Source organism: Scomber scombrus, chromosome 16, assembly GCF_963691925.1.
Source record: "Scomber scombrus chromosome 16, fScoSco1.1, whole genome shotgun sequence".
In the NCBI taxonomy this organism is placed as follows: Eukaryota; Metazoa; Chordata; class Actinopteri; order Scombriformes; family Scombridae; genus Scomber; species Scomber scombrus.
Genome location: NC_084985.1, coordinates 7,883,269 through 7,896,978, shown reverse-complemented (window position 1 = coordinate 7,896,978; position 13,710 = coordinate 7,883,269). Strand labels below are relative to the sequence as shown.

The following is a 13,710-nucleotide window of genomic DNA, read 5'->3' as shown; positions in this document are numbered from 1 at the left end:
CTGCATCACCGCGTACAGACAGAAAGGAGGGAGGATTTTTTTCCCCTTTTTTCTTTATTTATATTATCCACCACTAGCTGGGAGTAAAAGAAAAGCAAGCAAAGGAGGAGGACAGAAGATCGGAAGGCATGTCGTCGGAAAAACACGGTGAGGTGCTTTTTAATTGCGTTTTATATACATATATATATATATAAGAGGGTACGTCCGTGGCGCATTTTGAAGCCTAATTGGTAACACTAATTGAGCCACTTCTCATCTAAACATTGAGATGTAAAGATAAAGCTTATGTATACGTGGCTTTACATTGCGTCTGATGTATATCTTTTCTTTTTTTATGTATAGATATATATATCTGCATTGTCTCCTCTCCATCTCTCCAACATCTCCATCCATTCTCTATTTATCTGCACAGCGTTGTTTCTGTAGGATGATGCACCGCTGTGTGGGTGCAGCCTGCAGGGGGGGGTGACAAAAAAATCAATATAAGGCCTTAAATTACACAGAAGAGAGTTTACAGTGACATTATAAGACTTTATGCAAACATGTTTTTCATTCATGTGGAGTTTTTTTCTGGATTTTATTAATTTATTGTGTAAAATTGGACAAAATCACCCAATAGGTGACTTTAAAATGTATATAATGGGATTATATTCATGTTCTTTCACTCTATATGTCTCATTATCATCATTAAACACAGGCCTTCAATACTGTACATCTCTGACTGCATATAGACATTATTATGTGGGTGTCCTTTGCGCGTGCACGTCTCGCCCTCTTGTGCGCGCGTTCAGCTGGATTTAATAATAACGTCTGTGGTGCACAATAAGACACATTTTCACTCTCCAGCTTTCTCTCCTTCCGCCCTTCAGGGTGTTAAAGCGCCAACTGGAGCTCAAGCAGCTTTTACAAGAGACAAACAAAATAAATAAATAATAAAAACTGTTTCATTTGTGAAGCCTATAAAGTTCCCACAGACACTGTAAAGGGCATGCTGTTCAGCAGACTGCAGCAGACTGCAGCTTCTGGGCTGTGGGGATCCTTACATACTGTTCAGGGTCAAATTTGCCCCATTTTTAGATTAAAGAGAAGGAAAACACAACCTAAGCACTTTTATTTCAGCCTGAAATTTGAGCATTTATCCTAATGTGACTCAGAATATACCAATATGTGGGTGGTTTTTAAGTTTTTTGTGCAGCTGATACACATTTTTGTTTGAGTGTTTTACCCATATTCATTCAAAAATGCTGTTTTCTTAAAAGTTTTTTAATACAGGACTATTATATAGGGTGTAAATGTGTTATGTAATTGTTAAAAATACACTCTGCTCTCTGAAAGCTTCATTAAAGAAGGATTCATCACCAGTTTATCTGTGACTGACGAGGTATTCATGAATGAGTTGTCATTCAGAAATTTGGTAAAGAGACTTAGAGATATTTAGATACTGTTCAGGTTCAAATTTGTCTAATTTTTGTATTTAAGAGAAGGAAAAAAACACCCAAAACACTTTTCTTTTAGCCTGAAATCTGAGAATGTATCCTAATGTGACCCAAAATATAATTTTCTCAACTTATTTGTGCTACTGATAAATATTTTTGTTGAGCGTTTGAGCCATATTTATTCAAAAAGACAAAAATCACCATTCATCAATACTGTTTGGTTTGTTTTATTATTGAAATAGTTATGTATAAGACCATTATAGTGTGTAAATGTAAAGTATAAACTCTCTCTGAAAGCTTCATTAAGGATTAATCATCAGTTTATCTGTTACTGACGAAGTATTCATGAATGATTTATGGGTCAGAAATTTGGTAAAGAGGCGGAAAGCTACTGAAAAGCCAGAATATGAACAGTATGTAAGGGTTAATAAACTGTGTGTGCCCATTTAATCAATAATTAACAATAATACAGCATTCAAAGTCAAATATGTCTCATTTTTACATTTGAGAGAAGGAAAAAAAACACCCTGAACACTTTTCTTTTTGCCTGAAATTAGAGCATTTATCGTGATGTGACTCAGAATATACCAAAACTGAAATATTTCAACCCTTTTTTGTAAAACTTAAACACATTTTTGTTGAGTGTTTTATTCACAAAGCCAGAAAACCCCATTTTTTCTTAATATTTCTTAATATAAGATCAATATATAGTGTGTAAAGTTTTATGTAATTGTTAAAAATACACTTTCTGCTCTCTAAAAGCTTCACTAATCATCAGTTTATCTGTGACTGACGAGGTGTTCGTGAATGATTTGTGGTTCATAAATGTGGTGAAGAGACTATTTGATATATAGATACTGTGAAGGTGTCAGAGTATGAACAGTACGTAAGGGTTAATAAACTCTGTGTGCCCAGTTAATCAATAATTAAACGATAATCCAGCCACTTTCTAACCTTCTGATAAGACATGAGTTAACAGCTAATTAATGGTTAACCAATGCTTTATAAATCATTTATAAGACATAAATAAGGATCAGTTTTTGGTTGCCAGGCTGAGAAAAATCCCTCCTCTCTATTCCACCATCACATTTGCGTTATGTAATTCTTTAGAAAGTCACCTCGGATGTTGAACCGCTGCTGCAGGGCATCCAGCCAATAATCCATTTATTAACAATTTAATAACATTTATAACTGCGGATCTGATGACTTAGGAAATGTGAAACCCTTTTAAGACTTGATGACTTATCAGAAAGTGATACCAGTATATTTTTATAGGGCTGCAACTAACTATTATTTACATTATCGATGATTATTTTCTCGATGATTTGATTGTTTTTGTCCATAAAATGTCATGAAATACAGGAAAATTGGCATTCATACATTCATAAAGCTCCAAAATCTAAAGAAAGAAGTTAAATATCATGTACAGTATGACACAGAAAAGCTTCATATTCTCACATTTCAGAAGCTGCAACCATAATATTTGACATTTATGCTTAAAATAATGACTATAATGATTACTTAGTTATCACAATAGTTCCTTATTCATTTTCTATCGCTTGACAAATCAACTAATCATTGCAACTTTAATATTTTTTATTATGATACAGCTATAAACATATAAATATAAAGCAGTATACTGTTTCTCTGATGTAATATTAAGGGTTGATAATGTGATATTTTGGCTGCTGTAAACGTCACACGACTCGCACTGAGAAGAAAAGATTCTTGGCTCATGAATTCAGAAACACTCAGTGAGCAGCGTTTCTTTCCCTTAAAAGGCGCTTTGTCTGCAGCTTAATGCTGCCTGTAGTACTCACTGTTCTGCCATCCACTGATAGCTCATAAATCATGTATAAACACATTTCTTTAGCATTTGTAAGAGTCACTCATCGCTGACACAGTGTCCCCCAACTCTGTTTGTAGTTATGTCATTGTTTGTAATTGTTATTGTGGGGGATTTATTTTATTTTAAAGTTGCTGTGCCTTCACTTTACTGCTATAAATTTGGACTATATGAATTAAATAGTCTATATAATAACTACATACTGAAGCTACATTAAAATGTGATTATCTAATGGAGTAAAATCCTCATTAATGCTAATTGCACTTCTGATTTTCGTCTCCTTAAAGCTGCTACTTAGAGACAGGCAATTTTTTACAGCATATTGAATGTTAAGATCTTGATTTGGAACAAAACTATAAGAGTCAAAGTGTTGAAATTTAATAAAAATCGTCACTTCAGTTTAAAGTTGATGTTTCTTCTGCTGTCACGGTAACCCTCTGAGGCATATTTGTAGTTCTGGACTATATGAATAAAACTGTCTATATAATAACGAGGCTACATACTATAGCTAGCGCCATTAAAATGTGGTTATCTAATGGAGTAAAATCCTCATTAATGTTAATTGCACCTCTGATTTTCCTGCTATTACCAGAGAAGTCACCTTGTAGCTGCTGCTTAGAGACACGCAGTTCATTTTATTCAGTTTCATCCCTTTTTTTGGTCAATATTTTCAACTTTACCAGTAAAATCTACATTTGTACAATCATTTACCTCATCATCATTTAAAAAATATATGTATTATAGCATATTGAATGTTGAGATCTTGATTTGGAATAAAAAATATAGGAGTCAAAGTGTTCTAAATCATCAATTCAGTTATCAATTATAACTATATATCAATATATACTAGCAATTCATTCATAATAGTATGTTGGCAAGAGAGTGACTAATTAATCTTTTATCTTAAAATATCATAGCTCCATATTATTCCATATAAAAACAGCTTTTCTACATTTAAAGAAATATAAATCACTTATCAGTACAGTCCTTTAATAAAACAGGAGTTGCGACATATAAAATTATTAATAAAATATATAAATTAGTCAATTATAGATTAATCCGATATACTGTAGTGACGAGGAGAATTATGGTTGTGAGTTGCATCATTTTGCAGATGAATGACTGGCTGAGTGATTAAATTAAACCACAAGACTCCAATCAAGCGTCCATTTTATTCCACTTATCTGGGTCTGGTCTGCAGTGGCAGCAGGTACAGTAAGGAAGCCCATTAAGCTCATTTTTAAATTAATGTTGGCGCTTTTATGTCTGCTGTACCATTAAATATATTTTAAAGATGATGCGTGGCCTCCGAATTATCTTCGGTTACCTTTGATCAGGATTGAACTATAAATCCACCACTTCCTGTTTTTTTGTTGTGTTTTAATAGCAAATAATTTAAATTAAAGAGCTGTCACAAAGAATGAGCAGACAAATATCCAACAGCTGACTCCATGCATTTCTTTCTCTCACGTTTGCGAAGCTGCTCATCACATCACCATGACCTTTTTTTTAAAGGTGTCCCTTCCCCTCGTGCTCCTTCCTTTTCCCCCTCTGTCTGTTTCTGGTCCAGCTCCTGCTTGTGACAGGAGATGGGGGGCTGTTACGTAAAGCCGGTCCCCGAGCACAAGTCGTCATCCATCATCGCTCAGCTGCTCTGCTCCCTGACCGCCTCCTGCTCTCCTTCCCCTGTCCCGTCAAGCCTTACGACCTCAACCCCCCCCCACTCCTGCACACACACACCCCTCCTCCCCCACCTTGAACATCGCCGTTTCTCTTCCTCCTCTCCTCATCCCTCTTCGTGTCCCTGTCAAAATGGATTACCGCACCCTGGCGCGAAAAACACGACACCCTATCAGTCATTCTCACTGCTAAACAAACACAAAGGGAGCAGAGGTGTTTAATATGTAACGCTCAGATGTCTAAAAAGTGGACACAAGCTTCATACAGACCATCAAATCAAACTCTACATGCCACATTTCCAGCTGTTAATAAATATTGTTTGATGGGAATGAAAGAGGGAAGAAAAAAAGGCTTTTCTTCTCTGGCAGTGAAAATGTCAATCACTGTCATCATTAGCACGCAGGCTACACGGGCTGGAAAATATCAGCCTTTCTCTTTGTGTGTGTCTTTGTGGATGTTATTTGAAGTCGTGCTGAGGAGCTGTGGTCTCTGTAATTGTTTTTCCCCTCCCCGAGAGCCGAGATAAGACACACCACATTCAACATGCGGACGTGTTCGTGTAACAGTGCTTGAGTTAGATAACATGCCCTCACGCTTACGTCTGTCTCTTTTATTGTTCACCCACCGCTCTTTCTATTTCTGATTGTTCTCCTACCCGCTTCTTTCTTATCTATTTTTCTCTCTTTCTCTCTCTGTCTCTCTCTTTCCTTCACCAGGTCTCGATGACTCTGGCCGTCAGACCATGCAGCCTCCTCCATATCTCCCCAACCCGCAAGACCCCAACGTACCCCAGCACCCCAACATGCCTCCCGCACCAGGCACCCAACCAAACTATCCTCCGCCACCTCCGCCTCCGGGCTCAGAGGGCTACCTCCAAGAGACGCAGTTCCACTGCAGCCCAATGGGACCCCCGGGGGCCCAACAGGGCTACACAGTCCAGACCCAGGGCCCCGGAGGCACCATGTCTCATGCTCCTGTAGGATACCTCCACCCTGGCTACCCGCTCCAGCTGCAGCCCTGCACAGCTTACGTACCCGTCTACCCGATGCCGTCGGTGAGTCGGAGACTGTTTTTAGAGATTTCACAGGTCTGACATCAGAGTTACACCGATCTCCGCTCAAACTTCTACATATATTTGTTTTCACTTCATATCACAGCTGGTAGCTCTCATGTTTTTCCGTCTTTAACATCTACAAGCTTGATAGACGGACATTTATTTTATGTCAAATTCTGTTTTTTCATCTACTAAATTTGCTCAAAGGTTTGCATGTTTTATCATATCACACTTTCACCTCACATGCACTTTGACAGCAGCCAGTTTTTCTTACTTTTATAGATGAGCATATACTGTTTATATATATTTTAAGATTATTCAAACTGGGAGAAAATGTTCATAGCAGTGTTTGAAACATCTAATGTTCTATTTGGCTTTTATTGATTTAAACCAGGACCCACATATTACAGATACATAAGCACAGAAGGTTTATTGAATAGACTAATGACACATAATGTGATTAGATGATTATAATATAGCCGATCAAACTCATTTCCTTCCTGAGGTGGACCTCTGCTTAGTTTGAAACATCACAAATGAAATTAAAGGAAGATTTTAAAGGATGCTTATATCACGATTTAATAGAGTTTTGTATCCAGCATGCAATTACTCAGACTTAATCTTTTATAAAACATACATATATATAATGCAATAGAAAATAGTTTGAGTGCCAAGTTCTTTTGATTAATTCAATTAAATTCAAACTTTATTCAGGACACAGCTCATGGGGGGGGGGGGGGGGGGGGGGGGGGGGGTCATATCATAATAAAATACAAAAGAATACAACAAAACACTAAATAAATAAGCTGGCTTCATTTGAATGCAGTTTTCTAGCTGATGACAAAGAAGGAAAGACTTTATTTGTGTAGCAATTCACACACAGGACAATAACAGGTGCTTCACATATTTAAAAAAAACTGCCACTAAAAAAATTTAGTATATTTTTAATTTTGCAGGTGAAACGGCATCAATAACCTTCATTGTTGCAGAGCTGAATTCAGTCCACAAGATCAGTGACTCACAGCCACGTGTTTGTACATGAGCTGATAAAAAAAAAATCATCCACGGCGATACTCAGCGTTGAACTGAAAGTGGTGAAATTATAAATGTGATTGTGAGTCATGAAAGGACTGAAAGTGCAACCGCTTTCTCACCATCAAGTGTCCTAAATTTAACACGTAGCTGTGAATGGACCGGTCGACTACAACTGCTGTCCACTGTACTCCTCTTCCTCCTTTATCACTTTTAATGATGATGATGATCAAATCTGCAAAATACATTGAATAATACTGAAAAGTTTATAATTTTTATTGTCCAGAGTTGCACAAATCTACTGCATGTCTTGTGCAGATTTGTGTATAACGTGTTCTCCTTGCAGTGAAGCCGTAATCTCACAAATCAATCATCGCCTTAGACATTTCCTGACATGCTGCTGATGAAGCTCAGATATGCATGAATCTAATACATGCAACTGTTGCATCAGCACATGAAAATACCCTTATATACAATAGATATGCATACAATATTGAACACAGTTTCATTTGCAGAAGCTTAAAGCATCAGCGCATCCTGTTATCTCCTCACAGGTCTTGCAGCAAACAGTAAGACAGAAGGATGTGAATGCACAGAAGATATTTACAGAACCTGAAGAGTCGGCCACGTCTGAGGTCTGCAGGTGGTTTTTAATAAGGCGAACACGGCGGAAATTGTCCGGTTGTCTTTGAAGGTTAATCTTCAGAGGCTATGCACTGTGATTAACTTCGCTACCAGACTGTAAACAGAAAAAAAATCCTCTAAATCAATGTGACAGACTGCTGTCAAAAATGCAAATAAAGCGCTTTTCCCTATTGCCCCCCTGTCTGACTCCAGTAATCCTAACAAGCTCCCTCTGTCGTGCTTTTTGCTGCTGTCCTTTCTTCGCTCGTGTCACCTTGTTTTTCGTCGTCTCGAGTGGAAAGTGCTATGTAAGCTGCTCTTTTAAAAGCACTCACCCCCATGTCTCCTTCCTCTCTCTCTCCTTCCTCTCAGGGTCAACCTTACATGCCAGCCGGAGGAGGCCATCCAGGTATCCCACCGGGGCAGATGCATCCCATGCAAATGCCGCCCAGCATCACCTTAATGGACCGCCGACCGCCACACGACTACCTGCCCATCGCCGTGCTCACCACCGTCTGCTGCTTCTGGCCTACAGGCATCATTGCGATCATCAAGGCAGTGCAGGTTAATGCGATTTCACAATATCTTTTTGATCTTTGGATTTCATTAACATAATGTCGCCTTTAGCCGGGACTTTGGAGTGTAAATCTATGCTTAAAGTCATTTTACTCTCCGTTTTATTCAGCAGAAATTGACTCGTCTGATAGAATGACATTAAAGTTTGAGATAAGGTTTTCTAATATGCATAATAGTCAGATATATCCCGCTGATTTTATTCATCTGAAGACACAAATATATATTTTTGGTTAAGTTGGTGGCTGTGGACTTTAAAGAATGGGTTCACAATCTAGTCAGGTGCCCAAATGAACACTGATGCATGTTTTTCATGCTGTAATCAGTCCTCCTGTTCATACTGAACATTATAAGATCCCTTCATAATGTACTTACAATGAAAGTGATGGGGGCCAAAATGCACAGTCCTCCTCCTGTGCAAAAATGTAAGGCTTATTTAAAGCTAATATGAAGCTTCAGCTGTAAAGTGGATATCTTTCAAAGTTACATTCTTTTTAGTGCCAAAGTCCCACTTTTTCTTACGATCTTTCCCCTGCAGTTAAATAAGAAAAACACTGTCAGTCAAGACACAAAAGACTGTAACTTTGTAAGATATGCACTTTATTTAACAAACTCACATGGGTGAAGCCTCATCATATCCTCAGATAAACATTAAAATAAATTTTTGCTCAAAATGCGGATTCTCTTAGTCATCTCCTAACATCTGGAGGAGATTGTGTAATAATCAATATGAACATTGCTGAATGAAAACAGGAAGCAAAACCTGTTCCGATGTTTTTATGGGAACCTGACAGGCTTGAAAAAATTGTGAACCTGTCCTTTAATTACCAGTGTGGGTTGTATGACATGTTCTTTTATTTATAACTACAGCATAGGCCGCCATACAGACAGACCAGACTCAGTTTTTCCCTCTCATGTGTCACTATTACATTTGAGCACAGAGATAAGTAGGAGAGGTCTGATCCTTTGTGCAGGTTTGAACATTATCGCATCTGTAAATTATATGTGAACAGACATGCTGAGCTGATATTTTCAATGCTTTAAAATAATAATGCAGAATCAGGAGAATGGACAACAACAACAAAAAGGAGACAGAAACTGCAAATGTCACTCTTTAGTGCTTTTCTACATGAAAGTGCTGCTGTCATCACACTCAATAGTTTTTATTCTCAGCAGTAGTCATCTATTCGACTTCTGCATCAAAAGGAATGTTTTTGCTCTTTTTTAAAACCCTCTTTATCGACACACAAGTTAAGTTGAGCGTGATGTTAGGAATGTAAAGGCTCAGTCTGGTGGCTCTCAGGGCTCATGATGCCTGTTGTTTGCCTCTGTGATGGCAGATAGTGCTGACCAACATGCACCCAACAGACCGCATTACGTAACGGCACCATTGTCGGTGCAACAGGATAGAATGGATTTTTTCCTCTGGGCCTGCTCAGCTGGCTTTGAATTGAGTTGAGCTGACAAGGCATAGACCCACCGGTCTGAGCTGTATATGTTGTTATGGTGTGTTAATGTTGAGCGGAGTGGCCTCTTTCTGCACATTCAGGCCGTGCTGCAGTGAAATCGATCTGTTCATGGCGTTTCAGCCGTTAACCCGAATCTCTCCAGCTCTCCCACTCGTGCATCTTCTCCTTACATAACCAGTGTTGGGGAGTTACTAGTTATATGTAACGGTGTTATGCAATTTAATTATAAAATGAATGTAACTGTAATTAAATTACAGTTACTTATAAAAATGTTGATGCTTACAAAGGGAGTTGATGTCAGACCCTTAAGATTTCGCTCAGGGGGGTTTTTTCCTCATTTTTTTTATATTTAACATGTTACTGAATACATATATTGCTGTTTATAATTATTAGAAATCAATATTTTTTTTAAATCTTGTAAATAAATCATGACGTGGGCTTAAATGGTGTCACTGTACCAATTAAGCTCATGCCAGACTTTTGACTTTTTTCATCAAATATCTTTATTTTATATTCCAAAATCTACATGATGAACTAATGAATACATTTTAAAATGAGAGATAAATCTTACTTTATAAGAAATGATCTCCCTTATAAATCATGTCAGTATCCATGAAAAATACCTGAACTCTTAACCTGAACTCTTACTAACCCTAACCCTAATCAAATGTAATAAGTTACATTACTTTGATGAAGTTATTGAAATAGTTACATTACTTATTACATTTTAGATAGAGTAACTAGTAATCTGTTATGTATTACATTTCCAAAGTAACCTTCCCAGTCCTGTACATAACTCATATCCTGATGTTTCCTCTCTCCCACATCATTTAGGTGCGCACGGCGATAGCCAGAGGGGACATGGTGACAGCAGAAATAGCCTCCCGCGAGGCACGCAACTTCTCCTTCATCAGCCTGGCTGTCGGCATCGCCTCCATTGTGCTGTGCACCATCCTCACCGTGGTTGTCATCATCGCCTCGCAGCACCACGACGACGACTGGGAGCCGTAACTACATGCCTCGGTCTGACAGATGGGAAATCACGGCATATATTAGCTAGCTAACTACTCTCAATCAGGGTGGAGGAAATAGGAGCACTGATAATGCACTCAAACTGCTATACTGCTTGCTGCTACACACTGGGTCTGCACGCTGGCCCTCTGTGTACAGACACACACACACACATACAGCTGTGACCTAACCTGCTGCCATCAGATACACAAACACAAACCAACACACCGACGACCAAAAACCAACCAATCACAGCTGATGTCCAAATGCCAAATGCAAGCAGCTATGAAATGAGGCGGCCGCTTAATATTTACTCTCAGATATGAGCTGCAGGAGGGGTACAAAGCTCCTTGCATTAACAATTCATTTGACACTGATTAATTCATAGAGATGTAGTCAGAGGAGAGGTCACTTTGTGTTTCAGTTACAAGTATTTCCAAACGGACCCACACAGTATCTGTAATTAAACACACCACAATCAATCTTTTCTCTTCTTTTTTTTTTTAGGATAGTGAAATGCACATTTTTAGTCATAAACACATATGTATACATGTGTTTTCCTCTTATAAAAACTGCACCATGTCGAAACAGTGTGCTACTATTGATTTATAGAATAGTATTATCGCTGGTGCACTTGCATAAGAGACTGTCAAGCTGATTTAAAGTGTTAGAGGAGGGGCGGGGGGGGCGGGGGTGGTGATCAATACACATTTAACACACCAAATGGAGACTGACAAAGTGACTGTCTAACATAACCAAACATGGAGTATTTATTTGAGATTGGTTGTGTCTATCATAACTTATGTGCGACATGTTTGTTTATTTATGTTTTTTAAAAATCTGTTATTTATTAATTTATTCGATATCTTACCCAATGTACTGACTTTGTCTGCTATGAACGATTTACAGTATATCACTAGTTAAGACTTTGAAAATTGGCTTAAATTTGATATCTTATGATGATATTGCACTTTGTAGGAACCAGATGAGATGACGCAGCTGCTTACGTTCATAGTTCTTATAGTGCATGATCAAGATGAATTCGTTTTGGATAGCTAAATGAGCTTTTAGTGCAAAAAAAAAAAAAAGTTTGTCTCCCAGCTGTTGGTGGGAGCATTTCCTAAAAATTTCTAGAAGTGTGTGCTACGGTATTTTTCAAAAATGTTAAACAAGCTACTGTCAAAAGAAGGAAACCAGAGACTTTAGATGATAAGTATTTGAATTATGGGTTTAAATAGGTTTGCAAATATTGTTTTCGCAAAGTATTTTATAAGTGTTTTGGGCTATTTTGTGTTGCACATCTCTTAGCTATTTAATCTCAGACACTGTATATGAAACTTTAGCGCAATATTAGACTTATGAGGCAACATAAACCCTGCATGTCATCCTGAGTTTGTTTCCATTTGTCTTAAATATTGAGGCTAGATGTGCAACCGTGAGCTCCTTACAGTATATTTCACTGTTATCGTACTGTACAACGAGTCGGGGTTTCCTTCAATATGACTACAATTACCGTAATGTAGCGTCGAGCAGGAGCGCTGTTGTTTGTAAGTGGCTGTAAAATGACGGTATGAACTGCTGGAGTCGTGGAAAAACTGAAAAATGAATGTTTCCAATAGAAAAGGGAGAGAGAGAAAAAAAAAAAATCAATGCCTATACTGTATTGTAGCACTTTCCTCTCTGTGAAATTTTTCTCCCCTGATACGCTTTCTCTCTCTTTCTGTCTTTCTCCTGTCCACGAGTTATTGGACCTATTAACATATCTCTTTATGCTTTCCCCCTTTCCTCTGTCAGTTCCTATGATGATGCTATTTTTAAAAAGAATTATACAGAGATATTAAAAATAATGGAAAATTATGTTTATTGAAAATTATCACAAATAGAGAAAGTATAACTACAGTTTATACTAGTTTATATTATTATTATTTTATGAGTAATGTATGATATTAAGGACATTGAACACATCTGGGCTGGTATTTATCAAACTTTAAGAGCCAATTTAGGAGTAAAAAAGTTCATCTGCCAATTATAAAGCAATTTACTCCTACTTACACCTTTAAGAGAAGCTCTCAGGTGTCACATATATGTTCATATTTCTAGCTGCAATTAACATGTGAAATTAACAATGAACAAATATGTAAATGGGATAGAATAACAGATATCGTCTTTGGACCAAAAGAAAACTCAAGCAGCTAGAGAGAGAAAGCAGCTGCAGAAACTACCCGATCATGAATTATTCTTCTTGCTATAACATTTATCATGACTGATGATATTTTGTACAATCAATCTAAAGCATGTCTATGAAGATGGGGGCTCGCCTCTCTCGACAGCAACTCATTTAAGAGACATCTGAGCTTTCTTAAATTCAAAAGCCTTTTTAAGTTGAAAAAAGAAGAAGAAGCTTAGTCTTAAAGAAATAGTTCGGTATTTTGGGCAATGCACATATTTTCTTTCTTGCAGAGAGTTAGATAATAAGATTGATACCACTCTCTCATGTCTGAACACTACTAATACTAGCAGCTAGTTAGCTTAGCTTAGCATAAAGACTGAAAACAGGGGGAAACAGCTAGCATGACTAAATCCACTTATACCAATACCTGTAAATTAAGCTCACTGATCAACTCATGTTCACTTATTACTATATGTATAGTTTGTTTAATCTGTGTAAAAAAAAAAAAAAAAACGTGTAAAAACGTGCCTAGCAACTGCTCCAGACCAAGAAATAACACTTTTTTTTACACTCTGTTTTTTGGTCCTGGTTAAATGAACTAAATGTAACATGGTAATCAGTGAGTTTTAGAAGTGCTGGAAGGTGGATTTTGTTATTTTTGGGCAAAGCCAGGCCTGTTTTCCGCCTGTTTTCAGTGTTTGAAGTAAGCTAACTTGCTTCATTAGCTGCTGTACAAACACTCAAGTGGTATAAATCTCATCTTATCTCTAAGAAAGTGAATAAATACCCCCAAAATAAAACTATTTATTTACACA

At 37.5% G+C, this 13,710-nt stretch overlaps 1 protein-coding gene across 1 annotated transcript; it reads left to right on the top strand.

Moving 5' to 3' along the window:
* Positions 1–128: 128 nt before the first annotated feature.
* prrt1 (proline-rich transmembrane protein 1) lies at positions 129–10,725 on the top strand. The gene is made up of 4 exons (XM_062436456.1): positions 129–147; positions 5,679–6,016; positions 8,045–8,236; positions 10,549–10,725. The coding sequence occupies exons 1-4, from the start codon at positions 129–131 to the stop codon at positions 10,723–10,725; spliced, it is 726 nt and encodes a 241-aa protein (XP_062292440.1).
* Positions 10,726–13,710: the final 2,985 nt, after the last annotated feature.

Coding starts and splice junctions, on each gene's coding strand:
- prrt1 (XM_062436456.1), top strand. Junction 6,017..8,044: donor CCGTCTACCCGATGCCGTCG/GTGAGTCGGAGA, acceptor CCTTCCTCTCAG/GGTCAACCTTACATGCCAGC. Junction 8,237..10,548: donor CGATCATCAAGGCAGTGCAG/GTTAATGCGATT, acceptor CACATCATTTAG/GTGCGCACGGCGATAGCCAG.